Source organism: Manacus candei, unplaced genomic scaffold, assembly GCF_025592945.1.
Source record: "Manacus candei isolate 608988 ecotype Guabito, Panama unplaced genomic scaffold, ASM2559294v1 h1tg000015l, whole genome shotgun sequence".
Taxonomy (NCBI): Eukaryota; Metazoa; Chordata; class Aves; order Passeriformes; family Pipridae; genus Manacus; species Manacus candei.
The window spans coordinates 22,250,924-22,278,514 of record NW_026138063.1 but is presented as its reverse complement, the minus strand read 5'-3'; the positions used below and the strand labels follow the sequence as shown (position 1 = coordinate 22,278,514).

At 46.3% G+C, this 27,591-nt stretch overlaps 1 protein-coding gene across 5 annotated transcripts in view; it reads left to right on the top strand.

Moving 5' to 3' along the window:
* VPS8 (VPS8 subunit of CORVET complex) overlaps positions 1–27,591 on the top strand; it is a 67,547-nt gene that overhangs the window by 21,226 nt on the left and 18,730 nt on the right. For 4 of the 5 annotated variants that reach the window (XM_051781766.1, XM_051781767.1, XM_051781764.1 and 1 more), the window contains 24 exons: positions 989–1,079; positions 2,177–2,223; positions 2,868–2,957; positions 3,294–3,340; positions 3,800–4,022; positions 4,849–4,938; positions 5,714–5,765; positions 6,044–6,086; positions 6,796–6,868; positions 8,729–8,848; positions 9,422–9,493; positions 11,965–12,084; positions 13,049–13,105; positions 13,464–13,546; positions 14,833–14,917; positions 15,940–16,038; positions 18,496–18,585; positions 18,993–19,039; positions 22,989–23,130; positions 23,741–23,830; positions 24,251–24,293; positions 25,025–25,128; positions 26,240–26,318; positions 27,189–27,271. In XM_051781766.1, the coding sequence (XP_051637726.1) occupies positions 989–1,079; positions 2,177–2,223; positions 2,868–2,957; positions 3,294–3,340; positions 3,800–4,022; positions 4,849–4,938; positions 5,714–5,765; positions 6,044–6,086; positions 6,796–6,868; positions 8,729–8,848; positions 9,422–9,493; positions 11,965–12,084; positions 13,049–13,105; positions 13,464–13,546; positions 14,833–14,917; positions 15,940–16,038; positions 18,496–18,585; positions 18,993–19,039; positions 22,989–23,130; positions 23,741–23,830; positions 24,251–24,293; positions 25,025–25,128; positions 26,240–26,318; positions 27,189–27,271 (2,070 nt within the window). The remainder of the gene's footprint in view (positions 1–988; positions 1,080–2,176; positions 2,224–2,867; positions 2,958–3,293; positions 3,341–3,799; positions 4,023–4,848; positions 4,939–5,713; positions 5,766–6,043; positions 6,087–6,795; positions 6,869–8,728; positions 8,849–9,421; positions 9,494–11,964; positions 12,085–13,048; positions 13,106–13,463; positions 13,547–14,832; positions 14,918–15,939; positions 16,039–18,495; positions 18,586–18,992; positions 19,040–22,988; positions 23,131–23,740; positions 23,831–24,250; positions 24,294–25,024; positions 25,129–26,239; positions 26,319–27,188; positions 27,272–27,591) is intronic. The other variant, XM_051781765.1, reaches the window with a different exon arrangement.

The following is a 27,591-nucleotide window of genomic DNA, read 5'->3' as shown; positions in this document are numbered from 1 at the left end:
ACTTAGTTTTGCAAGGCTGAGCAGAGCTCTTTCTCCTGTAAGATTACCTTCCCATTGCTTTCTTTATTCCTGCTCCCTGTTCTCTGCACCTTTAATGGAATATGAACAGTTCAGCTCGGTTGAGTTTTTAGTTCAGCAAGTCACTTCCCTCTGCTGGTTTTGTCTCCAGCCATTCACCACTGACTTTGGTTTGGTAAACTGTGGTGACAAGCCTTTTCTTGACCCATGATTTCAGGCACAGGTTTTCCTAGAAATCAGAAGTCAATCAAGATTTATGTACTCTGAGTCAACCCCTTTCTAAGTTCCTGTATTGTGCTGCAGTTGTGCCCCTATCATAGGGGACCTAAGAATTGTAATTGAATATGTGGTGATCAGGGGTGAAGGTGAGAGTTAATTCTTGCTGCAGGACAGGATGCTGAGCTGAGACTTGGAATCTCTCTTCTCTCAGACAATACTTTAACTCTTTGACCTGACCTACCAAGGCTGATGGTGCTCGACCTCGGGTGCTAATAATTCCTTAAGGCAGAAAATACTTGTGATGTGCCTCAGTGCTGCTGACTGTGAGCTCAGGAGAAGATAAAGGGTGGGCTGAGTACCCCTGTGTGCTGAGAGCATGGCAGAGGTGTGTGCTGGGCTCCAGGTGATGAGGCAGGGATGGGGCACAGAAGATTTCTCCTCTCTGTGTATCAGAGTCACTAATGCTGTGGGTCTCCATCCATCAAACCCCTGACCTAACATGTAACCCCCAGGGGTTTGATGTACTGGGGCCTGATATCTCTTAGGTTTTTTGAACTGTTCAGCAGAAAATATACACTTGAGAGCATCTCTTTGAGGTGCTGGCCTTTACTGCAGTGTGGTGAGAGCTTCTGAGGTGTCTTGTCCCCTTGCTGTCAGGGATTGACCCACTGCTGGGAATTGCTGATCTTACATGGGAGGAGAGGATCATCTTCTCTGTAGGACTGAGGTCCAGTGTCCCTTGTTATTTCAGAGAGTTGACCACCTTCTGAAACAAGAGCGTCTCACAGATGCCCTGGCTTTAGCTTGGTCCTTCTATGAAGGTAAAGCAAAGGCTGTAGTAGGTAAGTTTGGGTTGGTTGGTTTCTTTGTTTTTAACTGAAACCTCTAGGGAAGGTTTTAAACCTGTGCATGTACAGAAATCACTTTTTCAGGGGAATAAGAAAAAAAAAAGCAGAGTATTGAACTGAAGAAGAGAAAGTAGGATGTACTGCTTTGGGGTTGGCAGAAGCAACAGATCAGTTTGATTTTTTTGAGTTGCAGTCCCTTTGACAGTTTGATTTCAAATGAGCATCAGACTTGGTCTGTGTTGTGACTCCAGTCTGCTGTCACTTTGCCATGAAGGAGGTGGATCCAGGAGGTGAACATCCAGCCTGCTAAAATATTCCTGAGGGTCATGCATGAGCTGTGGGTAGCTTTCAGTGTGATTTTCTGTCAGCTCTGGCAAGCAGGTACTTCCATTCAGGTCTCCTCTGACTATACAATGGCTGAAAGAACTGCTGGGGTTTGGCCCCGTGTTTCCTCCAAAGGAGGATGCTTTGTGAGCACTTAGCTTGTTATAAGAAATGTGTTAATTATGCCAGAAACTGCCACTTGAATGATCTGATTTGTACTGGACGTGTTATTTTACAGCAAGTAACTTTTGATGGTTTTGACAGATGAGCTGCAAGTTCTCAGGATAAGATCCTGCTGTGAAATTGCTGGTGTATGAAGCTGTGTCATGTTTTAATGCACAGATATAACACAATTAACAGATAGTAATTCTTTGAATAATGAAAAACTGTCTTTTTGAGTTGACATTTCCATTATTTTCCCCTTTTAGTGCACTGCATTCAGCTGCTTTGCATCAAGACCTCCTCCAGCAATTACCCTCATGTACAGTCTTTGACAGCCCTCCATTAACTGTCCTCCCAGTGTTAAACAGCACTCAGAGCTGCTCTTGCCATTCCTGTGCTGGAACAGCCTTTAAATTGGGAGAATAAGCCTTTTGGAAGAAGAGTGGGCTAAAAGTAGAACACAAAAGTGTGTGTTTACATATCCTGACCTCACCCTCTCAAGGGCAATGGTGTTGGCATCCGAGCTGGGGAGCTGTTGTATTTCTACAGGTAGCTTAGATGAGAAAAGCTTCATTTTCCACCCCTCTCCCCCTCATTCTTTCCAGGCCTGACTGGGGACACAACCAAGAGGAAGGCAGTCATTGCAGACAGGGTGAGTCACTGAGCTCTTCCAACTGCATGTTCATGTGTGCTGGTGTGTGCTACCTGTGTTCCCATGAGGAATGGCTGCTGTCCTCCAGAGCTAACTCTGGAACGTGTCTGTGTGCCTCTCTTGCTAAGATTGTGAACAGGATTTTAGAAAAAACTTGGAAATGCCAAGGTGGGGATAAAATCTGCAGCATTAGGTGAAAAAAACCAAACCAAAAGGTGACACTATCATCCAGGCCTGGAGATCTCTGATCCCCTCACAGTGAAGAGAAACCTTTTGTGTAGGAAACTCTAGAGTTTCCTGACCCTTGGTTGGCAAGTGATGATCAGTATGTGACATGCTGCCTCTCAGGATGGAAATTTTGCTCCATGTTTATGTGGGCATGGAGTAAACTCTTCAACTGATCCAGTTCAGTTGTTACAGGAATCTTCTTCTGGGAGGGATGTGTTTAAAATATACACTTATCGCTGTACTTTGTTCCTGTGTATTTTATTTGGAGGTAACTAAGTTTTGCTGTTTAAGGTACTGGAACTTAAGCTTCGGATAAAAACATGGCTCAGGTGAGCCTTGTGCTTCAGAATGTGTTCAGCAGCCTGAAAAATCCTTAGTGTAGGATCTGAATTAATGTTTTGTTTCTTGTAATTCAGATGGTTGAAATCCTTCTCCATTATGCTGATCGGACTTTGAAGAAGTGTCCTGACCAAGGGAAAATCCAGGTTATGGAGCAGCACTTTCAGGTATGGTGCTCCAGAGAACTCTTGTATGAATCTTTTGGTTTTGTTTTTTTTTTTTAATCAAACTTTGCTTTGCTCCAAACATTACTTGTCTGTTTTTGAGAAATCTTACTGTGGTTCAGCTGAACTCTCACCTGTCGTGTGCACTCACGAAACCAGGACGTGGGTATGGCTGGGTGCCCTCTGCACAAGTGTCACCAAGTGTGACTGTGCCAGCTCCCAGCCAGTTCAGATACCTCTTTGTTTGTGCTCTGTGCTGGGCAGGCTGCAGTTTGAGCTGTGCAGGATGTGCTGCTCAGGATTTCTGTCAGCCCCTCCGTTTCTGTGTCCCTCCCGCAGGACGTGGTGCCCGTCATCGTCGATTACTGTCTCCTGCTGCAGCGCATGTGAGTCCCAGGGCACACCACCAGCCCTCCCTGTAGCCCCCCAGTGCCATCCCCATGACATCACGTGGATTAGAGGAATCCCATCCCATCACTTCATATCATCTCACATCACGGTGTAGAGGAATGCTTAAAAACTGGTACTAAAGTCAGGGGGCTCAGAGTATCTTTTAAATTTTCATTGATGTGTTAAAGAAGAAAAGTAGCTTCAAACCAAGAACCTGCCTTGATAGATTTTCCTGTCATCATCATCCCTTCCCCTCTAACAGCGCTTTTGTTGCTGCAACATCCAGAGCTGATTTATCCTGTAACTTGTCCCAGTGCAGGAGCTGAACAGGGCACTCAGTTCCTGAGCCTGGGGAATACAGAGGAAATGGAGTTTAATTTAGAGCCCTCAGACTGTAGATAAGTAATGAGATTTTAATAAGATTATTTGATAACTAAACTCTTCTTTCCTCCTAGGGATCTACTATTTAACCAGATATATGATAAGATGAGCGAGAATTCTGTAGCCAAAGGCATCTTTCTGGAGTGCTTGGAGCCATATATCTTAAGTGATAAGCTGATGGGAATCACAGCTCAGGTGATGAAAGACTTGCTGCTTCACTTCCAAGACAAGAACAGGTTGGAAAACTTGGAAGCCTGCATTGTGCATATGGATATCACCAGCTTAGATATCCAGCAGGTGAGTGGTTGTGCTGCACACTGTATTGAGTTCCTCTGAATAAATCAACATCTTGTGCTTTTAAGCACAGCATAACATGTGGGAAACAAGGTGTCACCTTTCCACAGACAAGACTTAGGTAGTGCAAACTGTTCGTGCCTTTTGGTCACTAATTTGTAACAGAGCTCAGCCCTGTGCCCCTGGGATCAAATTCAGTGCACTGGGAATTATTTAGTGTGGCTGTGTTTTGCTCCCCCTGTTTGTGACTTGGTGTAGGTCAATGCATCAGCAGCTGAGTGTGTTGGAAAATTCTAGTCCTTCAGGATTAGGCTGACATTCCCAATCAGCCTTTTCCATTTTGAGTACCTTGCCTGACATCAGAGGCTGAAGAGGCACAAAAAACTGGGTTGTATTTGTCAGCTTGGTGCCTGCCAGCCTGCTTTGCTCTTGCACAACAAAGTTGTGGAGCAAGGAGGTGTTCCTGCTCAGTAATCTTGCTTTCCAGTGCCATGACTTTCCATTTCAAGGATGGAAATTCCATGTTTTGATTCACTAGCCCAACAACAAGGCAAACTAGTGCAATCAAGAGATTTGAAGAACTGATTTTTTATTTATTTGTTCTTTAACCTCATATGAGCGTTAGAATCTCAACAGTTCAATTCCATGCTTGCTGCACGAGCAGTAGGCTGGACACTCCCTTTGGGGATTTGGGGTCCCTGCAGAGACTAGTTCTGCAAGTGGAAAGTCTCATTTTGCTTTGAGTGGTACTGTTGGATGATGGCAGTGGGGAATGAGGGAGCAGTGAGCTGAGAGCAACTGGGTATCTGCACTGTGCTTTGCTCTGCAGGTCGTTCTCCTGTGCTGGGAGAACCGTCTGTATGATGCCATGATCTATGTGTACAACAGTGGGATGAACGACTTCATCAGCCCCATGGAGGTAGGAGAGCTGCTGGGTGCAGGGAGGTGTTATTGGGGTGTTCATTCATACATTCCTCCTGAGAAACAGCAGCTCAAACCCAAAACTTTTCTCATTCCGTGTGTTCTGTGTTCTTGCCCTCTTCCATTTCAAGGGAAATCCTGTGCTTCACTGTGGAAGCACTGCTGGTGTTTTCTGAGTAGTGCTGAAACAAAGAGCTGGGGCCATTTGAATGTGAAAATCTTCAATGCCCAGTTTTTAGCAGCTGTAATCTCATTTGATTTTTCTCAGGAAAGAAACTCTTACTTGTTCATGATTTGAAAAAGAACTTCCGGAAACCAAGCACTAGTTGTATGACTACAAAAAACTCTTCTGCTTTCTACAACTAAGTGCTTAGAAAATTCCTCATTCTACACACCCAAACTGAAGGCTCTGGTGATGCTGCTGGGTGGGCTGAAGGTTTGCACAATCTCTGCTGGCAGGAGATGCAGGAACAGGACATGGGGGGTGGGTTATACTCGTACTGTTACTTCTGGGACTGCTGAACGTTGCTTTTTCTTAGTGTGGCCTGTGCTCGGGGTTAGATCTGGTTGAATGAAGGCTGTTTTTTCATAACATCAGCTGGGAAAAGCATCCTTTTGCCATGTCTTGGAGTTCTCTGTGCCTTTTAATTAAAAGACATGGTGATAGAGAGTTTCTGTGGGAAAACACCCGTTGATCTCTGCTTTAAAACCACACAGGTTCTTTGCTTTGAACTTTTCCAGCTACTTGAGCACTGCCTTTTTTCTTGTTACAGAAACTGTTCAAAGTCATTGCTCCTCCACTGAATGCTGGGAAGTCTCTCACAGGTACAGAATTCTTTTCCTTTGAGGGTGTCTATTTTTTATTTGATGTTTTGAATATTCCTAGTCACTTCCAACAGAGATGCAAAAAGGGAATGCATACCCAGTGTAAGGGTCTTGGAGAACAGAAGAGTCTTCTGGTACTGTTTGCTGTGTGTGAAGCTGCTCAGCTTTCTGTGGGATAAACTCTGCGTGCAGATGAGATGTTTTGCCAATAGCTGAGAGAAGACTTGCATCTATCTTGTCTTGTGAAGAAAAGGTGACAAATAATTTTTGTTTTGTAGATGAGCAGGTGATAATGGGCAACAAGCTGCTTGTGTATATAAGGTAAGGCCCTTCGGGGAGTGGGTGAGGTGCTGCCTAGTTGTGGCACCAGATTTTAAACTTGCTACATTTAAATTTGCTAAACTCTTATGCTGTAGTTGCAGAATCTTATAGGGAGGGTGTGTAAAACAGCAGTGGGTCCTCACTGCAGCTGACTTAAATTTGCAGTGCTTTCTTGTTGCACCTGGTGTGAGGGGATAGGCAGGATCAAGCTGGAGGCAGAGCTTGGGTTACTGCTGATATGCCAGCCCCATGTTTTTAGCTTCAGAATGGGGTTAGAGGCAGTCTAGTCCTCGGTGTGACATGCTGCTCCTGGAGCAAGGAGGCCTCCACAGCCTGAGCAGCTGTTTTGGCCCTGCTGCCCTGCCTTTTGGGATGGCTCTGCTCAGTTGCTCCTTGCTGTGTTGCCTGTCATTTGCAGCAGGTCGCTCCTAAAATTCAAAAGTAAAGAACTCTGTGAGAAATCCTGAGTTTCCCCAGCACTTTTCTGCTGTGAAATGACACCTCAGATGCAAATAATTGCAGTGTGTTGGCTCAGTGTATATTAACAGCAGTGCTGCCTGCAGTGCTTGCTTTCATGATCTAGAAAATAAATTGGTTTGCCCTGTTTTAAGATTAATCTAGAAACTAACTCAGAAAATAAAAAATCAGTTCCCCTCAATCTGTTTAATGTCTGGACATGTTAAAATGCCTTTCCCCTCCTTTTCTGTAGCTGCTGCTTGGCAGGCCGTGCATATCCATTGGGAGATATTCCTGAAGATCTGGTACCTCTGGTGAAAAATCAGGTGAGAAACCTTTTGGAAGGCAACTTTCCCATATGAGGTTTTTGCAAGAAACTGCATATGTCTTATTTCATGGGTCTTTGAGGCAAAATCATCATCAGTCTAATAGCTGCATCCTTGTGATATGAGTGTATCCTCCTGTAAATACCAAATTAGTTTTTAAAGAATGAAATCAAACAGTTGTTGCAGTCTGAACATTTAAACTTAATATTCTTCTTTCAACTGTAAATTGGGGTGTGGGAACGTAGAGTTCTTGGTGGTTGGGTTTATTTTATTCTTTACCACAAAGTTACCAGTAATTTGTAGCTCTCTCTTCTTCCTAAACTTGACTATGACGTGTCAAACAGGTGAGGATCTTCCCTGTTTTCAAATGCACATAACACGGGATTAACAGTGGGTGGAAATGTCTCTCTAAGCAGCTCTTGGTCGTAGGTTTCTCTGAGGCTTTTGACTCGTTTGGAGTCATCTCAGACAATTTCTTAAAAGAGAGGATGCTCCCTATCATCCCTCTGTGCTCGTAAAAGCTTTTCCAGAGTTTCTGTCCACTTTTACCACAAAAATCTGTTGGGGTTTCTATCGTTTCCCTTCGGTTTCAGGCTTTCAGTAGGAGGAGGCACACTGTGTTTTGCACTTTCTCTTTGCAGTACAATGGCACAGGTATTTTTTGACTGTGGGGCAGGTTTGTGTTTGTGTGGGTTTTTTGTGTTTGGTTTGGTTTTTTTTCCTCTAATCCAGAGCTGGTGGCTCTGGGTTACTACAGACCCTTTCCTCAGAGGCTGTGCAAACTCCACTGTCCTTTGCTGTTTCCCTCTCCCAAGGTTGTCAGGTTGTCCCCTGCACACCCCTGAGCTGGAAGCAGAGCCCAGGCAGCAGCAGCAGCTCTGGGAGGAGCCCTCAGCCCCTCCTTTCTGTGAGCCCTGAGGGCTGGGCTGCAGTAACACCTTTCTGTCTGCTGGGTTGGGTTTGTTTCCTGAAGCATTCCCAGCTGGCAGGTGGATATCAGGATCAAGGAAGCCAACAGGGAAGGTGTGGGTCCCAAAGTCAAGCTGCTAATTCCTGATGGCTTCACTGTCACTGTGGTGACAGGGAAAATAGCTCAGGATAGGAGTAAATGAGGGCAGGTGGTGTTTGCTGAGGGTGGCTGGGAGAGCACATTGCCTGTCAGGTGTCCGTGGGATCCCAGTGTGTATCTCACACATATTCCCAAGTGCCAGCCTGGAGCAGTCTGCTCCCTCCCTGCTGGCAGCCAGCTCTGGGTGAGGCTGTTCTGGCACCTGGAGCTGTCACTGCCCTGTTGGTTCCCTGGGAGGGTCTGGGCACCTCTGGCAGTGGCTCAGTAAAGGGAGTTTCCTTTATTTTGGAAGACAACCTCGAATTTCAGGAACTGCAAAGTCAGTGGAGGAGACAGAGAATTGAATAGCACCTCAAAGTCAGTCTTTGCAGTGCCAAAAGCTTTGTGCCTCAAAGTGAGGGGGCAGAGTGACTGGCTCTTCCCAAGGGAACTGCTGACAAGGAGAGCTGTGCCCTGGATAAGGAGGAGTTGCATGGCTTCTCAGGAAAGCTGCCAGGAAGGGGAGGGAGTTTTCTAATTTCACACACTTCCATCTGCAAGTATAAATAAGCCTTAATTTTTGTTTGATCTTGAATTTTGATTGATCTTAAATTGGTTGGTGAGTCTGAGGGAGGGGGAATTTTTTTCCTGCTGACAAGCAGCAGAAAACATCACTCCAGCAGGAACCCTGATGGGCTCCTGAGGGCCTTTAAAGCCTCAGTGCAAGGCAGGTAACAATGCTGCCTTCCCATGCACTTGTGCTGCCAGTGTGTGAAATCCACAGGGAAGGTGTGTTGGAATTCTCCTGGCAGGTGTTTGAGTTCCTCATCCGGCTGCACTCGGCGGAGGGCTCCGTGGATGAGGAGGTGTATCCCTATGTCCGGACCCTGCTGCACTTCGACACCCGGGAATTCCTCAATGTCCTGGCTCTGGTAAGAGACCTCTGACCCCCAGGGGAGAATGCAATGCCAGCTCTTCCATCACATGGTGCACCACCTGTGGCATTCCTGTTAGTGACTTCATGCCTTGCACAACCATCACCTCCTGGCTCGGGGCAGGAACAGCTTTGATGCACGTTCTATGAGGTGTTCTGTTGGGGGAATCATAGTAGCCTTTTATGTCCTTAAATATAAATTGATGAATGTGACATTACACACTGAAGGCTCTGGTAGCAGAGACCATCTTTAAAGCACAGGTAAAACAAGAATAATGGGTTTGTAAAGAGTGTTCTAGTACCTACTTCTTTCTCCTGCACAGAGATCTGCTTTTCTACCTTTCCAGATTTCTTGAGTTTCCTCTGTCTGTTTGGACCTGTTACTTTTACCTGAATATGTAAATACCATTTTGGTAGTTACAAAAGACCAAATTATACCTTGGAACCTGCTGCCTAGGGATATGCAGAGGAAGGACTTCACAGCATTGTCAGCTTTGTGATGTGGCTGCTTTGTGTTTGCTGGTGTTCTGAGAGCATTCTGCTCAAGGTGTCAGTGTTTTGCCTCCTGCAGACTTTTGAAGACTTTAAGAATGACAAGCAAGCTGTGGAATATCAACAGAGAATTGTGGACATTCTTTTGAAGGTGAGTGTGCCTGAAAATGAACCTCTGTGTTTGCATCTGGCTGATTGTACAGCACTGTGCAGTAAAGCAGTAAAGCCTGTTAGCTGGGTGAGGTGTTTGCAGTCCTGCCCTGGCTGGCACCTCTGGGAAAGTGATGGGCAGGAGCATGGATTCACCTCAGCCAAGGGTGTCATTTGGATATTTGGAAGTGATGATTCATGCATGTTAAATATGGTGACAGAGAGGTCTCCTTTCCTGTCTGTGATTTCGCCTGGGTTGTTTCTCACGGAATCCACTCCCTGATTCCTTCTGAGCAGGGGAATAAAGGTCCCAGGAATCCTGTGCTTGGCAGGGTGCCAGTGCTTTCCTTCTAAATCCCTGCTCCCCGTGTCTGTGAGTGCTGTTTGGGAGGGAGCACTCCCAGAATGACAGGCCTATCTTCAGTAAATGGGAGAGAAGAGGAATGTCAGAGTTCTCAACCTGGTGCTCCAGAAATCATTGTCATGTGCAGCCCCTGCTCACAATGGATGTTCCATGAAAAGCTCTCCCTGCCAAGCGCCTTCTCCTTCCCTGCAGAGCTGTCAGCACTAATGAGGGACTCCACTTGGAGGGGTTTATGGCTGAACATAGCACAAGTAGCATTTTCCCATCAGTGTCGAGGGCACAGGGAGTGCCTGGGGTGGCAGAGCTGCAGTGGGTGGGACAGTGCCCCTTGGGGGGTTTTGTGGGCCGAGCAGGATGGGCTGGCAGGGGGCTGTCCCCCCTGGGCTGGCTCAGCCCCTGCTCTGCTGTGCCCTGAGCTGCTGGCAGCAGGAGATGGCACTGTCCTGAGCTGCTGGCAGCAGGAGATGGCACTGCAGCCGTGCTCCAGAGGTGCTGGGGGTGTGTTCCATGGCACCAGCACCACTCTGTGCTCCACCACCACAGAATTCACCCCGCTCTTGGAGGGGAGAGGGGTGCTGCAGCACTGCATCTTCAGTCAAACAGTTTGGTGTTAGTTCCTTGGTCTGGAATCTGCCCTCCTTTTGGATAAAAATAAAAAAAAAAAATCTTGGAGCTTTTAATTTAAATTTGTCATTGGCAAAAAAACCCCTGCCTAGTTAATAGCTGCACTTCCAAAACAGTTTGGTCAACACAGACACTCTGCTAATACTGATCTGAGCTTTGCCAAATAAATGGTGTTTTAGCAAGTCCTTGTGGCTGGCCTGCAGCCTCTGTGGAGTTGCTCTTTCAGGGATACAGTATTTTCACCTGCACATTGGCTGATGAGGACCCAGCTTGTGAAAAACAAAGCTGAAATGAATCAAACACTCCAGTTGTTTTAGTGAGTCATATTTTTAGTGCTGTTAGGTAACACTGTTCTGTCAAGGCTCCTCCGTGAAATGGCCTTTTTAAACAGAAAATGAAGATTGAAAAAGAATGGTTGCATTAGCTGGTGTTTGAAGCATTAGCTGGTGTTTGAAGCAGAGCTCTGCTTGATTCTTTCATGTGTCTGACCTGCCTCCCTCCACTTGTGTCACATAACCATGGGCATCTCATGGGAATCTGGGACTCTGGTCACTTCAAAAAATCAGCTGCATCCCCCCAGCTGTGACTGACTGAGGTTATAAACTGAGCTGCTCCATGTCTGGGCTTTGCTGGAGCAATTCTGAGACCTCAGCTGACAGAGTTATTCAGGTGATGGATTTCCTCCCAGCTAAACCCACTGGTCCTAGAGGGGACTCTCCAAACAGGGGCATTTCACTCTCCCTTAGTGTTCAGGATTTTTTAGAAGTCTGAGACACCAAGTCAGGACACATCATGCTAGTTTTTTATGTGCCAGACAAGTGACAAGCACTTCTTGAATTTCAAATCTCCTTTGTAGTGACTCTCAGATATTTCCTTTTACTGTAATTTCAAGTCAGCACAGCCACAAATTTCTCAAAATATTAATAGACTAACAGCTAATTTAATGTGGGAAAAGCTTTTCCCCAAACCTGCAGCCATTTCTTAGCCATTAGAGCACTTCTCTGCCCACCACAACTGAAGTGGTGAGTGCCTGGGGCTTGAAGTGAAATGTATCTTTTTTTTCTCCTACAATAATTATATTTTTACTCACGTGACAACATTTCTCTGTTCAGAAGCCCTATTATGTGTCCAGAGATCAGCACAGGCTGCAGAGATGGAGATAAATGTGAGTTTGGAACCCCTTCACACCCCAAACCCAGGAACGTGCAAGAAGTTTATGGCAGGGAGGTGGAGTCAATTCAGCTTGAGGACAGAGGTGCTTTAGCAAGGGCTCATCCACTGTCTGTGTCTTCAGGTGACTTATGTTTTCACCTTCTGGATGGACTCACACAGGAGGTGGTGTGGATGTCTGGGGTAGGAGGAGACACGATGGCTGTACAGGGATTTCTTGTTGCTTTCCCAATTTTTGATGCCTTTCCCAAAGGCAGCTGCAGAATCAACCATTCGTGGGTTTATTTTTCCCTTTTCTCTCCGCTGCTCCTCAGGTCATGGTGGAGAACTCTGACTTCACCCCATCACAGGTTGGCTGTCTCTTCACCTTCCTGGCCCGTCAGCTTGCCAAGCCCAACAACACCTTGTTTGTCAACAGGACACTTTTTGACCAGGCAAGTATCCTGTGTGTGTGTGACATTCCAAGCAGTGGGCTCTGTGTTTTAGCTTGGCTGGAACTGTGGGAGAAAGAGGGTCAGGTCCTAGGAAGTGTCCAAGGCCAGGTTGGATGGGGCTTGGAACAACCTGGCCTAGTGGAAGGTATTCCAACCCCCTGCCATGGGCAGGGATGAGATGGTCTTTTAAGGTCCTTTCCAACCCAAACCATCCTGGGGTTCTATAAGGGGTGTCAAATAAATGACATTAGTGAGGTCATAGAGCATGTTTATGTAGCTGGTAGTTTTTAGTTTGTGTAGCCACTACCCTTCTCTGCTGTTGGGAATAGCCTGAGATGCACCAATGGATGCCTGAAGCTTGCATGGGTTAAGTTTATATCCTAGATGAAGTCTCAGAAATTCCTGGGACTGGGGAAGAGGTGTCATTGGCTACAGCAGCTGTGTTATGATAACATGGATATATAGACACTAATAAAAAACAAATTACAAAATATGTGTCCTTTGTTGTAATTAAAGACTAAAGAACTCTGTGGAGGCTGAACGGCTTTGGATTAAACCCTTTAATTCCAGATATATTAAATGTTCTGAATTGCATGATTTCCTGTTTGTCTGGCTGAGATGGCACAGGCCAGGAGAGAAATCAGGAGGGTCAGTGTAGTGATTGCAGCTGTTTGGTGTGTAGTTCAAGGCAGGACCACGGGGTTCCATGAGCTCTTCTGCATTCCTGGGGATCCCCAAAGTTTGGTTCTAGATCCTGGTGCAGAGTCACGTGTTTCCCCCCTGGAGTCCTTGGTTACTCCAGTATTCCCAGTTTAGGCACGAGACCAGGTAGGGAGTACGCTCAGATTGTCCTGCTGTGTCGTGTTGCTGTTGCCTGTGCTGATGCTCAGGATCTGCTCTGAGGTTTGTGCTCCCAGCTGGGCTGTCCAGGCCTGACTCACCCCACCTTGTGCCCCTGGTGCAGGTCCTGGAGTTCCTGTGCAGTCCGGATGACGACTCCCGCCATTCCGAGAGGCAGCAGGTAACGGCCTTCAGGGGAACACTCCTGGAGCGCCAGGGAAGGCCGGGCTGGGGAGCAGGGTTTGACCTTGGGGAGCATGTGTTGGCTGAAGGTGATGTTGCAGAGACACCAGCATGGAAGAACTGGGCAGTGCTGTGCACAGCAGGAGGGAAGGGTCCTGCCCCAGCATTCCTGCAGGAGAGCCCTGGCAGCAGCAGGAGCAGAGAAGTTCATGGCCTTCGTAGTTAATGGACAATCAATTAAAAAGTCAGGAAGATAAGCCCTGTGTTAATACCAAGAGCAGGAGCAGAGTACTTATAATGGCACTGGCTGTCCAGCTGCTGCTGCCCTATAAATAACTGGTGTCCAATCTCTGCAGGTCCTGCTGGAGCTGCTCCAGGCAGGAGGGATAGTGCAGTTTGAGGAGAGCCGTCTTATCCAAATGGCAGAGAAAGCTGAGTTGTAAGTTGCTGTACACATTATGTAAATGCTGCCTTTAGATCTTGTGTGTGATATTTAAATACTCCCTTTAAATCTCCTCCACAGCTTTTTTTTCCCCTCCACGTTTCTTGTTCCTCCCGTGCAGCTGTGTTTGGGATGGTTTTCCCTGTGCATTCACATTCACATGCTTCATTTGAGACAGTCACGTTTTGTCCCAGTCGTTCTGTCTGTCCTGGGTGTTCTTACAGAAAGCATTGTTGAGAAAGGAGGGGGTGGAGCTGTGGAAACCCTTCAGGAGAAGCCCTGTGGGAGTTGATGAGTTTTGGCATTCCCTGTCCCAGAGCCCTGGCTTTGTGCAGGGGTATAGTTGGATACTGGAATGCTCTGCCACTGGCAGATGGAGGTGACTCGTGGGGATGAGACCCACAGGTGGATTTAAAAGCACGATGGGGTCTGGAGCCACCCCCGTGGTACTTGTTTTAGAAGTGAGTAGGAGAGACAAAAACAGTGTCTGGAAAGGCTAAAAATTTCCAGCATCTCCTTTAGATGCTTTATGATTCCAGAAAAAGTCTGTCATGCCTGAAAAGAACCAGCCAGGGAGGCACCTTCAGCCATTGTGAGTTTGGGTGTTACATGAATGAATCCACTGTGCTACAAAGGACCAGAGGGATGTCATGCAATGGTGGGGGCTGCCATACCTGTGTCCTAAAAGGAGTGACTCCATCCAATTTTTCAATAAATATATTTTTTTTGTGCTTTCTTCAGAGAATTTGACAGCCAGCCCCCCCCAGCTCAGCCACTTCCATCAGAGCTAACAGAGCTGTAGTGTAATATTATTTATCAAACTTTTCATTTGTTTTGCCTCAGTTACATCTGTTTTTATCCAAAGCCTCAAAATATTGAAGCTGTTTGTTAAAATTTGAAGGTAGGAAGCTGTGTTATGACACACTGTTGAGTCATGTTCAGCGAGTTTCTTCAGATGAGTTCTGTGGATTGGGCTACCTTAGAGCAGAGTGCTGTGGGAATAATTCTACTGACAGCAGAACCTGTGAAACCTGATTTCATTGAGGATTTTTGTCCTCTGTCCCTTGTCTCTCACCTCAGTAACTCCAGTTTTCTCTGTTCTGTGATAATGTTCTCAATAAAGGCCAGCTGCCCTGGGGCTGGTACCAAATGGCATCTGTAAGCAGGAGCCACCCAGCCTATGTGCTGAACACCTCCATGGAAGATGCTTCCCAATGCTGCCTCCTGTTCTGCTGGCTCAGCTGAGTGGGGGTTTCCTAACATGGGAAGTTTTTTCCTTTCAGCTTCCAGATCTGTGAGTTCATGTACGAGCGGCAGCTCCGCTATGACAAAATCATCGGCTGTTACCTGCGGGACCCCATGAGAAAGGTGAGGAAATCTGCTGCTCCTGGCCCTTGTCCTCCCTGGCCCTGCAGCCTGTCCTGCTGGCCAGTGATGGGCACAACTGCCCTGCTCTTCTGTCATAATTAACTTAAAGATGTCTTTTACAGCTGAGCTTTCTTAGTTATAGTCAAAGCTTTTTGTGTTTGTGTATTGGAGAGGAGCTGTTTGTTTTTTGTTTTTTTTAAAGCCTCAGAGTTTTCCTCTATTTTAAAATTTAATCAATGCTAGTACATAAACCCTGAGTGCAAGGTGGGATTTATTGCAGATGTGGCTAACTGCAATACTACTTGGCTTCTGCCCTCGGTCCACTCTTGTATCCCCTGCACACATCTCTCTGCCCTTACTGTCTCTTCACAATTACCTTCTGCTGCTGCTTGAGTTGCATATCAGCCTCAGTTTTTTGAGGTATTCTCTTCCCTACCACCAAGAGAAGTTGGGATGAGAGTATGGCAAGTGTGAGCTCACCAGCTCCTTACAAAACCATGATGCTGAATGTTGTGTGGGTGAAGGAGTTGGAACAGGGGGTTGTGACAGTGAGATGGTCAGAAACCATGGTACAGGAGAGCATCTGAGCTGAGGGCAGTGCAGGAGAGCCTGGGGCAGAGGCTGATGTCAAAGAGGGATTCAGGAATACGCTGGGAAAACTGACCTACCCTCTGGCAGGGTGCTCTTTTCTCTGCCTGTGCTCCTGGCTGGAGTGTGATGTCCTGTCCTCTTTCCCTGTGAGCAAGAGGGGGACATTTCTAATAGTGGAAGAACAATTCTCTTTGACCTCAGTGCTTAACACATTAGCATGGGGTTCCTCTTGGCTCTTTTTCCCTGGCAGTTCTTCAGGAGCTGTTTAGGGACATAGAACCTCTCCTGCTGATAACTCATCCTGACTTGCTAAGGGAGGGCTACCCTGGGGCCCTGCCAAGGCTGTTAGAAAGGCTCTCCCTTAGCAAAGCCCAGTGCTGTCAGCAGTGCTGCAGAACACACTGCAGCATTTATGGCTTTGTGCCTTGCAGGAAGAAGTTTTCAACTACATTCACAACATCCTGTCCATGCCTGGCTACAGTGCTGAGGAAAAGCAGTCGGTGTGGCAGAAAGCTCTGGAGCACATAGAGGTAGGTACAGTGTATCCTGCACCCAGGGGCCCTCAGCTCCTGCTGGTTGCTCTGGGATCTGCTGGTGCTCTTCCATGAGCACAAGTGTGCCAGTGTTTAGTCCCAGCTGTGGAGGCAGCTCTGACCTAAGGTTTAGTGCTCTCATGTAAGTGCATCCCTTGGATCCAGGCTGGCTTCCTTGGTTTCCTGGTTTCCTGCTGCTCTTTGGATAATGGAGCTTTAATTGGGGGTGATGGCTCCTGAGTGCTGTGAAGCAGGGAGGGGATCCATTAGCAAGTCTTTTATCTCCAGCAGCAGCAAGGTCAGGGCATGGCCATCCCTGACCTCACAGTGGGTGGTGTCCAATTCCTCATCTTAACAGTGATGGCAGCGTTCAGCCTTGGCACCCTGGCACTTCTGACCTGTGGGAAGATGGGGTCTTGGCTTCTCTCTAAGACACAGATTGCTGCTAGACTTCTCCAGCTCATCATTTTTCCCATGTCTTCAATCTGTCTGCTTCAGGGGATGCAGATGTGCCTGAAATAACTGTCCCCTCAGTAGATGTGGGGAATCCATAATACTTGTAGTTCTAGGTGGTGTCAGTCCCCTCCAGGGTGATCTGGAGATAAACCAGGAAAGTGAAGTTTGTGGTCAGTGCCACTTTTTACTTTCCCCATCATCCTAAACAGCCATAGTCCCTTGAGGTTTATCTTGAAAATAAACCCTAAGGCTTCTCTTCAGTCACAGTAGTGGTCCTTTTCTGTCCTCAGACAAGTTAATGCTAAGGAACTTCAGTTGGTTTTTTGCCCACATGTATGTTTCTGAAATTTTTCTTTTCTTACTGTTATAAAACAGTTGGTTTTGTTCAGTAAAGCAGTGTTTTCTCCTTTTTAGGCTCAGCAGGGGTCTTTGGGAAGGGTCACCAGGTACACAGTATTGATTTGAAGCAGTTGCTTCTCATTTATTTGGAAGTGTGGCTGCATGTGGAAGGGTTAGAAGCAGAAAGCTCGTATTCTGGGTTTTCTAAACTTGTATGGTGGGAAGCCTTATAGCTCAAGTTTGACAGAAGGCAAAGCCACAGGCATTTAAAAGATTTTTTTTTTTCCTTCTATTGCAATAAAGAAATTGTTTAGTGTTTTTTCATGTCTGGACAGGTGTCAGTCACAGTGAATAGTTACAGGAAAGTTGCTTTTAATCCTCTGGTTCAGGTCAGTTCAAACCTGTTAAACACTGTTGCCATTGGACTGAGAAATTCCTGAGGGTCAGGTGAGGGCTTTGTTCCCTCTCTCCTGCTGGCTCTGGGAAGGGGGGAAAGGCAGTTGTCAGAAAACCTGATGAATGACTTCCTCTCCTTAGGACTGAGTTGGTGTGAAGAGTTTTGTGTTCTCTAAGGCTTTTTGGGTATTAAAATCATCAACTTCCCAAACTACCCTTCCTTCTGTTTTTTCCAGCTTCACTCTTTGTGTGATGGTGTTTTATTTTACACTTCATCTGGGCAAAGGTGCAGTCACAGCAGGGATGGACTTGGTGACTGCGTAATTTGCAGATGACACTAAGCTGAGGGGGAGTCTGGATCAGCTGGAAGGCAGGAGGGCTCTGCAGAGGGACCTGGATGGGTTGGAGAGTTGGGCTGATTCCAATGGGATGAGGTTCAACAAGGCCAAGAGCCGGGTCCTGCACTTTGGCCACAACAGCCCCCGGCAGCCCCACAGGCTGGGGACAGAGTGGCTGGAGAGCAGCCAGGCAGGAAGGGAGCTGGGAGTGTGGATGGACAGGGAGCTGAACAGGAGCCAGAGTGTGCCCAGGTGGCCAAGAAGGCCAATGGATCCTGGCCTGGATCAGGAACAGGGTGGCCAACAGGGCCAGGGAAGTGATTCTTGCCCTGGACTCAGCGCTGGTGAGGCCTCCCCTGGAGTGCTGTGTCCAGTTCTGGGCCCTCAGCTCAGGAAGGACATGGAGGGGCTGGAGCAGGTCCAGAGAAGAGCAACGAGGCTGGGGAAGGGACTGGAGCACAAGTGCTGTGAGGAGAGGCTGAGGGAGCTGGGGCTGTTCAACCTGGAGAAGAGGAGGCTCAGGGGAGACCTCCTCACTCTCTGCAACCCCCTGACAGGAGGGGGGAGCCAGGTGGGAGTTGGGCTCTTTTCCCATCAGCAAGACAAGAGGGCTCAGTCTTAAACTGTGCCAGGACAGGTTTAGGTTGGATATTAGGAAGAATTTCTTTCCAGAGAGGGCAATCAGCCCTTGGAATGGGCTGCCCAGGGAAGTGGTGGATTCTCCATCCCTGGAGGTTTTTAAGATGAGACTGGATGTGGCATCAGTGCCATGGGCTGGGAACCACAGCGGGGTTGGATCAAGGGTTGGACTTGATGATCTCGGAGGTCCCTTCCAACCCAGCTGATTCTATGATTCTATGATATTGCCCATGGAATGAAAAGCAGGTTGTTTTTGTTGTGGTTTTGTTGTGCTTCCCTCCCAAAGGAGCTGCTGGTGCTGAGCCCAGGGAAGGCAGCTGAGCTGGCAGCCATCCACTTCAGTGAGCAGATCGAGAGCATCGTCTCCACCCTCCAGGTGAAGTGTCCCACTCCGTGGACTGGGGGCTTCTGTTCTTGCTGAGATTAGGTGGTAAGTTGGTTGCTGCTGTGCCAGAAACAGAAGGAAAAAAAATGATGGCTCCTCAGCAGCAGGAATTGCTACATTTAAATGATTTGCCCTCTTTGTAGAGTTCTGGCCATAAAAATGTACCATCTCAGAGCTGCTGGTTGCAACTTTTAGTTGGAGCTCGGTATGGCTTGCACTCACAGAGCAGAGTTACTGTCAGCAAATATATCCTCAGAATATTTGTGCAGGACATGCCCAAACCAGCCTCTTCAGCAGGGACCAGCTGTGAAGTGTGTTTTCTGTAATGGGTATAGGTCAGGAATCACTGCTTTATGGCACAGTATTTAGAATAATAATATTCTCCCCCTGTTGTACAGGACCAGTTCTTGCTCTTCCAGTTCCTGAGGAGTCTCCTAGATCCAAGGTATGTAGAAATTGGGACTGTTTACAAACTACAGCTTGAAAGCATGGATTAAAACCAGTTCCTTTGAAACACTGCATCAGTAGTCAGCCTAGAGGCAAGATTAGGTTAAGGAAAGGTGACTTGCTCCTCAAACTGCCCCAAGCTGAGCAGAACAGCCCTGAATTAAGTGTTCTGGGGAGTGTCCTCCAGCAGAGCCCCTGGAGCTGCCTGCCTGGGGAGTGCTGTGCCTCCAGTGCATTCCAGTGCCTCCAGTGCATTCCAGTGCCTCCAGTGCATTCCAGTGCCTCCAGTGTGCCTCCCCCACGCTGGGGGGAGCTGGGAATGGCTGTGGAATGGGGACCCTGGGACTGAACCTACCATTGCCCTTCCCAGAAACCCACTGATCCATTACTTGACCGAGGTGCCCAGGTTTAGCACAAACAGAAAAGCATTTTGGTCTGTTGACATCTTTGATTTGTCCTGTTTCAGAACTGCTGCCATATCTCACTGCAAGCTCCTCTCTTACCTACTTGCTTGCTCCATCTGCTCCTGTTCTCTCAGTTCTTCAGCACTGAGTGTTCTCTTTCTGTTGAATCGGTTTCAAATGCTACAAGACCTTGATTTTATTTATTTATTTTGTAAGACATTTGTGTATGCACAGCTCCAGTTGCTTTCAAGCAATCGTTAATGCAATTGAAGGAGGGATCCTGTTTTGTCAATTAGTTACAAACTAACTGTGCTTTAGGAGGAGGAGGAAAAGGTAATATTATCCAAGTCCAAGTGCTAATGTATTTAGTTCTTGAAGTGTAATACAAAGCATTCTTTGGAAGCTAAAAGCTGGAATTAATCACTCACTTTCTGGATTTTGTCAGATGTAAATGCAAAAAACCCCAACACACAACACCGAAACCCAAAGACATGTTTTGTTATTTCCTGAGTTTTACAGCCATGTTTGTGTGGAAGGGGTTCATTTCCATACCTCCTGTGTACCTTAGAAGTCAAAACAAAACCAGAATTCTGCCAAGAAAATATCTTGGTTGGGTTTTATAGGAACGAAATTAGGTGATTTAGTCAATAAATGATTAATTAAATAAAAAAGGAAGTTAAGCAGAAATGAAACCCAGCTGGAAGTTAAGTAGGACTTTGTTTATGCTGTGCTATCACTTGCAGCAAGTGGGAGCCAGTGAAGGTAGTAATTAACCTGGATTTTAATCTTATGCACAGAGTGCCTCCCGTAATCTCTGAGTAATAAACGTATCTAATTTCACTCTGCCATAATTAGAGCTAAATAGCCCCATTTCTGCTGTACTTACCTTCTAATCACTAGCAACATGTGATATGTTCAAACCAGCAATGGGGAGCAACTTCCTGCATCTCAGCTTCCCACAGATGCCTGCTTTTCCCCCAGGGCTGATGGGCCATGAGGTGCTTTGGTCCACATGGCCCTTTTCTACTAACACTCAGGTCCCCAGGTTTGTTCTCAGTGCTGGGAGGTTTTTTTCCTTTAAGACCTATTGAAAGGAATTGAACTGGATCCTGAGAGAGGCAGGGAAGGAGGAAAAATCTTACTCTGCAGAAACACCTACACTTTGTAGTATATTCATACATAAAACAGTGATTAGGTTCTGCTGAAAACATCTGTCTCTTTTCAGTCAATCTAAATGTTTATATGCTTTTTTTGAACAAGATTCTTATTAAAATAAAGACTCTTAGAGCAGAAAATGAGCTTTTTAAGGTCTCAAATACAAATGATTGCTTTATCATATGGGGACACAACTCATCGTGCTGGTCTAACGATCCTAGTTGGTGGAATTGCATTAGGGATTAATTTGGCCCATTTAATTTAGCTAGAGATTTATTTTAGAGGAGGTGGAAGGGGGGCAGGGAGGAAACAGGGTTAACAGGAATTGCCTGGGGAAATTAAAACCAAATGTCTATATGTTTGTAGCATAAAGCAGCCCTAGGAAAAAAAGAATGTAGTGGGGGTTGCTCAGCTCATTAATCAGAGCCTTTGCTACGTTACCACTTTAAACTCTTGGGTTTTTTCCTCTAAAAAAGCCCAAACACAGTGAAACGTGTTTGTGTGTTATACCAACAATATTAACTTATTTAGCAACACAGTGTTCTGGATTTATAAATACATTAGCAGATACCTCAACTTCTAGTTCTGTTACAAGGGCTCTTCTCTCTGCCTGTGACACTTGCAGGGCTCCCTTGTGCCAGGTTTTTTTGAGAAACCAGCACTTACCTCTTCCTTTTGGGGAAGAACATGGCAGGGGGAGATGTTTGGATGGTTATATTGGAGATGGACATCACCCCATGGAGCTGAGCAGGACCTGCAGGGCTCAGGACTGTTGATTAGTTTTAGACATTATCAAAATCCAGCTTTCTTTCTGTTCTCTGCTCTCTGCCTTTCTTGATGAAGTGGTTAAGGAAAGGTCAGCTTGCTCATGAAATCGTGAATACTGAGTACCAGAGTTATTTCCAGACTAGAGTTTGTTCTCGTGCTATAAATGTATGACTTGCCATTTTTCCTATTTTGGTAGACAAGAGATGATTTTAGGTAAAAAGTGCTTTATTTTAATCTACTCACAGAAGGAGTAGAGCACTCCCTCCCTCCCAGGCACCAGGGATGTTCACAGGGTGTTCGTGGTGGGAGGAGCGGGTGGTGAATGCAGGAGGCCAGAATTCAGGGCTCTTCTTTGGCCCTTCCAAACTCCATTCTCTGATGTCAGAACACAGGAGTTTGGACACCAGTTTTTGTGCAGCTGTGTCCATATTATGGCCACTGCTCAGTACCTGGGTGAGGCTTTTGTTTCTGGGCTCACATCACTTCCAGTCCAGTGACTGACACTAATCACAGTGAGCTGCTGTTGGCTTGCTGGGGGCACAGCACTCTCCTGGCCTCTCCTGGATGAAAATATTCCTGTTGTAACTCTCAGGAAATACAGGATCACATTGGACATCAGACCTTTTCCATCCCATGACTGTAGGGTTTGCACATCAACACATCTTCCCGGATTAGGAATTTCTGTTTGGATAAGTAACAAAACTAAATACGTGCCTTGATCCATTTTCTTTCCTGACAGGAGCCTCAGCAGAGCTTAAAGCCCTGTTTCCTAGGCAGGATGAACTCCTGCTGTTCCTCTCTGTGATGCACCAGTCCCAGAAGGGCCATGGGAAGTGTAATGTGCAGTGGCAGAGAGCTGCTGCTCATGTGAGGGTTGCAGGTGCTGTATCTGACTCTAGGAGAGCATCATCCTTTCAGTCCTCACTCTGAGGTCTCTTGCTTCATGTTGCTCTTTTTAAAAACAAGGTCAGTAGAAAACAGTCAGGACAAAGGGATGTGGGCACTGCTTACAATTCTATTCTCTCCTTTTTTCCCCCCCACTTTGGACGTTTCTTTAATAAGAAGCCCAGGGATTAGAAAATGGGGATGTTTCCCTAAAAGAGGCCTGAGTACCTGTCTTAGTGAGGTGGATCAAAGGGATGAAACACTAACATTTGAGAAGGAAGTCAAGGAAGAATTTCAGGAACAATAAGCAAAAAGCAACAAACTATTTCTTCAAACACATGCAGAGCAGGGCTGTAGGACACACAGATAATCAGGATTTGAAAAGACAAACTATAAGGTTTCATTGAAGAAATGAGGCGAGTTCTTTGTGCCTCTTTGCCATGGAATTGCTGAGGATGTGTCTGTGCTGGTCTCTTCTTCACAGGGGTCTTTGATAGTCTAATTTATACTAAGGCATCAGGAGAATGTGTTGTGGAAGAAATGAAATGCCTGCTGAGAGACCCCCCCAGCACTAGGAACTAGTAGAAACAGCATAATTTTTCTCTTAAAACCAGATTTTTTAAAGTTCTGTACTAAGGGTAAAAGACAACACACAATGGAACAAGAAACTCTTCTTTCCAGCCAGCTTTCTGGGCTAGAGTTTGACTTGAGTCTCTCGTGCCTGTTTTATTGCAGAGAAGGCATTAACCAAGAGCTGATACATTTACCACCCTCCATCACTGAGCAGTTCATCGAGCTGCTGTGCCAGTACAGCCCAGACCAGGTCCTAGAGACACTCAAAGTTCTGGAATACTGCAGACTGGAAGAAACCATTGAGGTAGGAAAGACATGTACGAGGCCAGGGGCCAGGGGATACATTCAAACCAGCTCCTGCCTCTTTGAAGTGCTGCAAAGGTACTTCAGGATTAGTTCCTGGATGCTCTCCCAGTCCATTTCTCCTTCTCTGTGTTCCCTCCAGCTGCTGAACTGCTCTCCTGCAGCACAGTTAGGTCTGTTTAATACCCTGACTCTGGGTTTGGTCTCAGGGCTAATAAGAAAGAGGCCATTAGTGCTCTGAAGCTGCTGAGAAAGTGCAGAGTGGAGGGTGGCTGTGTTACTGCTGATTAATTGTGTTGGAGGTGTGTGAAATTATGAGCCTGGGGTTTTTGGGAAGCAACGCTGCCAAAATGTGACTAGTGCTGGGAGAGCAACTGTTCCTTCCCTTGATGACAATGGTAACAGTAATTTTTTAGTGCTGATGGTGGCAATAGTTGAGAAATCAGGGGCTGTAGGAGTGCAGCTCAGCCTGGGTAACCTGAGCACAGCACATGCAGGCCTGGCCATCTGGCCCTCCTTGTCTTGTGGGGTAAACAAACCCTGGCAGGCTTCTTAAGATTTTTTTTTTTTTTTTTACATTTACCTTTTTTTTTTTTCTCCTTTCAACTCAGATAACCCAGAAACATCAGCTCCACGAAGCTTCTTCGTATTTACTGGAGAAGAAGGGAGATATCCATGGTGCCTTTTTGGTTATGCTTGAGGTACTGAAACCCTGACTGTGGCACTTCTGCCATGCCCTGCCATCAGCAGGGTCTGTGCTCAGGTTTGATGTTGTCCTTGCTCCTCAATTTGTTTCCCACTAGAATCCATGGAAGCATTTCCCTGCTGTCACATAGCAATATGTTAAGTTGTCTGCAGGCTCAGCAAATCACTGTATTTTTTGGGCGAATCTTCAAACATCCAGTGGATAATAGATGCAGAAATTTGTTTTTCTTAGTCAAAAATCATCTTTCAGCTCCTGCTTTCCCTTCCTTATTTGAAAAGACATTATGCTACTTTAATCATACTGGGGAGGAAAATGGGGATGAGCCTTTATATCCCACCTTTTCCAAACAGTTCTATGAGGATTCTTGGTAGTGAACTATAAAGTTTATTGTTCTGTGTCCTCTCTTTTGTTTCAGCGATTGCAGAGCAAGTTGCTGCTGCTCACTCAAGATGATGAAAGTAAGAGATATCAAGTGAAATCTCATTTTCTATTAGATAGATAAACACAAAAATGCAAAGTGCTTGTACCTGACACCTGGCATAATGAGATCCTATTTCAAGTTTCTAGGTATTGCAGTGACTTCTTTTTTATTTATATTTACCTGGCTGTGGTAGATATTTGGGTGACACTTTCTCACTGCTAGTCTTGCTAGAGACCTAGAGCAGGTGCCCTGTCAGCTTTTTCCATTGTGACTGGTGCTCTCACAGCCTTACCAGACACATTTCCTGTGTCAGAATCCATTCCAGCTTGTTACTGAGCCTTAGCTGGCATTACATGTGAATAGTGATGAGAGACAGCTGGAAGTAGCTTTTTTTTCTGAAGCAAATTTCTCAGATAAATATGAATGTTCTGCCTACAGAAAATGAGTATATGCACAGATGTGCTGTTCACTAGCCCAGGGACTCATGGGCACCTAATTAAGTGCAGTGCCCATAGTTGTTACTTAATTGTATCCTAAACCACAGCTAAGATCTTCCTTATTTGATTACATGAAATGTTTTATTTGCCCAATTTATTGTGCTATTCAGGAAAAGTGCCAAAAATCAGGACTTGTCTTTATAATTTGGTTGCTGACTATAGTGAGCAGACTTTAGATGAGCAGCATGATTTCATTTTGCAGAAGGATTGGGAGTTAGCATATCTAATAGTTTTCATAATTGCAGTTTGTTTTTTCCCCACCAACTCTTAGGCTCAGCTGAACCCTCCTTGCTAGAAAACATTGAAGATACCTTAATAAAAACAATTGCCCTTTGCCAGAGGAATTCACACAGTTTAGACCAGCAACAGAGAGAGGTAAGGGAATCAAAGAATGTGTCACTAAAATCAGCAGAGGCCTCTGTGTCTCCTGAAACTTTCCCTGCTGTGGCTCTTCCTTTCCACATCCACTGGATACTGCTGTGCCTCAGGCAGTCATTGCTCTCCCCTCCCTGTGTTCTCCCTGCAGTGGTTCAGGTTTTAGACCCACAAGAGAGAAATCCTCCCTCATAGGGATGAAACACAGAACGTCAGCAGTGGGGAGGCAGAGGAGCCAACCCTGCCCCGCTTTAGCTCCAGCCCAGGTTCTGGCTTCAATGTCAGTCAGACAGTGCAGGAGGCACTGTGAGCTCTCTGCCAGCTTCATGGTGGCACAAAGCTGATGGTGCTGTCACTGTGGCTGCAGAGCATGTTCACAGCCCCTGGGTGTAGTGGCAGCCTGGTCTGTCAGGGTGGAGGCAATCCAGCTGGCTTGAGCTCCTGCAGGGAGCTGGGTGTGCCTGTCTCCTCGGGCTGGGGTTGCATTTCCATTTCACCAAAGCATCTTTACTCCCAAGATTCTGCATGATTTACATATCTGAACTCAGAACTGAGAATGGTTTGTTCCCGTGTCTGAGGAGGTGGCGTGGCTGGAAGTCAGGAATTGTGTAATCTCTTCACAAGCACTGTCCAATGTAGAGGTGACCTCCTGGTGTCTTCTCCACAAGGATGTCACTGTGCAACAGATAGGGAGAGAGTTTAGATGTCCCTTTCCATCTGGGATCCATTTACTGTGCTACCCACTCTGTGAGCTGTCTCTACACCAGAGTTTGTGTCTCACAGGGGGAAGTAGTTGGATGAATTAGAAGTAGGTTGTTGTCCCAGTAAAGAAACAGGTGAGAATAGAGAGGAGGAGCTGAAGGCCTGTGCTCAGACCATGATCAAACAGGGTCTGGGTCTGAGATGAGCAATGCAGACTGAAAGCAGATCCCCAGGTGCTTTGCTCTGAGGGTGTTCTAACATGTTTCAGTGCTGTCCCACTGCAGTCATGAGAAATGCAGTTCTCAGAGCGTGGAAGAGTCTTTGCAAATGGCCTCTGACATTGCTCAGAGCTCATTTTTAGCACTGCCCTGTTCTTACTGGGTTTTCCCCTTGCATTCCATGATTTCAGGCCCTGTGGTTTCCCCTGCTGGAGGCCATGATGTCCCCACAGAAATCCTCTGGTTCTTCACAGTGTCGATACTCTGAATGTGAGTATTTTGGCTCTTGTAACCCCAAATACGAATCACAAGTTGTGTGCTGTCTCTCCTCTGCTGAAGGAATAGAGGAAAAGCAGTTTTGGTACTCCATTCCTAAATATTCTGCTCCCTGACCTGCATGACTGTAGGACTGACCTCAGGCTGGGTGTTTGGTCGGCTGCAGCTGTCAGGGAGATAGTTATTTTTTAATTTAGTTGTATTTTATTTTGTCCTGAGTGGAGGAAGGTCCCCGCCATAGGCTGTGCTAGTAAGTTGATTCCACTGAGGATGGTCTCTGAAGGAGCCAAGGTGCACAGCGTGCACAAAGGCTTTGTGGGTTGGAAGGAGGTTGTAGTCAGTGCTTTGGGAACTCCTGACATAATAATACTGTCATTTTCTATGCCCAGCCCTTTTGGACACTTCTCCCTGCACCTGCTAATTATCCCCCAAAGAAACTGAATGGCTGAGTCCGTACATATGTCAATGTTGGCTCTTATTTAGGGAATTGGGCATCTGGAAACAAGTTTCAAAGGTCACTGCTAGGAAGTTTTAGAGTCTGTGGGGCCATAACATGGACAAGGCATCCAAACTGGCTTGTGATAGCGGTAGGAAAAGTGAATGATAGTGCTACAAAGTAAGTCAAAATGGGAATGTTCACTGTGGGGGGTGTGGGAGAGAACACAGAGGCATCCTGGTATCAAAACCCTGTGCTACAAAAGGTCGTGTGTGCTTAGTGCAAAACCTGCAGAAGGAAAAATAGAAAAGTTGTTTACAAACTAGAACAACGTGACCTGAAATAAAACTCTCTTTATCTGTAAGACTGATCTCTGTACTCCCTGAATCCTAATGGAGTGCTGGTGGCTGTTGTGTTTGACATTCCAGCTTTGAAGAGTTTGACCATGCAAGTGCTGAACAACATGGCTGCGTTCATCGCTCTGCCCTCCATCCTGCAGAGGATCCTCCAGGTGAGTTCCAAAGTGTGCCATTCAGTTATTGGGAAAAGGTATTTCCAGTTCATTAGAGATCAGCTCAGCTGATTGTTGGGTTCCACATGTTTCAGTAAAAGTTCATTGGTGAGGTAAGTTGGGAAAGCTGATAGCAATATCTCAGAGACGTGGGAACACATAAACCTGTGAGAAGATAATTGAGGTAATTCCTGCAAACCAAATAAAATATTATCTCAAGGGTTGCAGTTACTTTGAACTGAAACTTGGCAGGGTTAGAGGCAAAGCCACAATGAATTTCTCAAACTTGGAACTAAATCAGTTGAAAGTCGTTTAGCAAA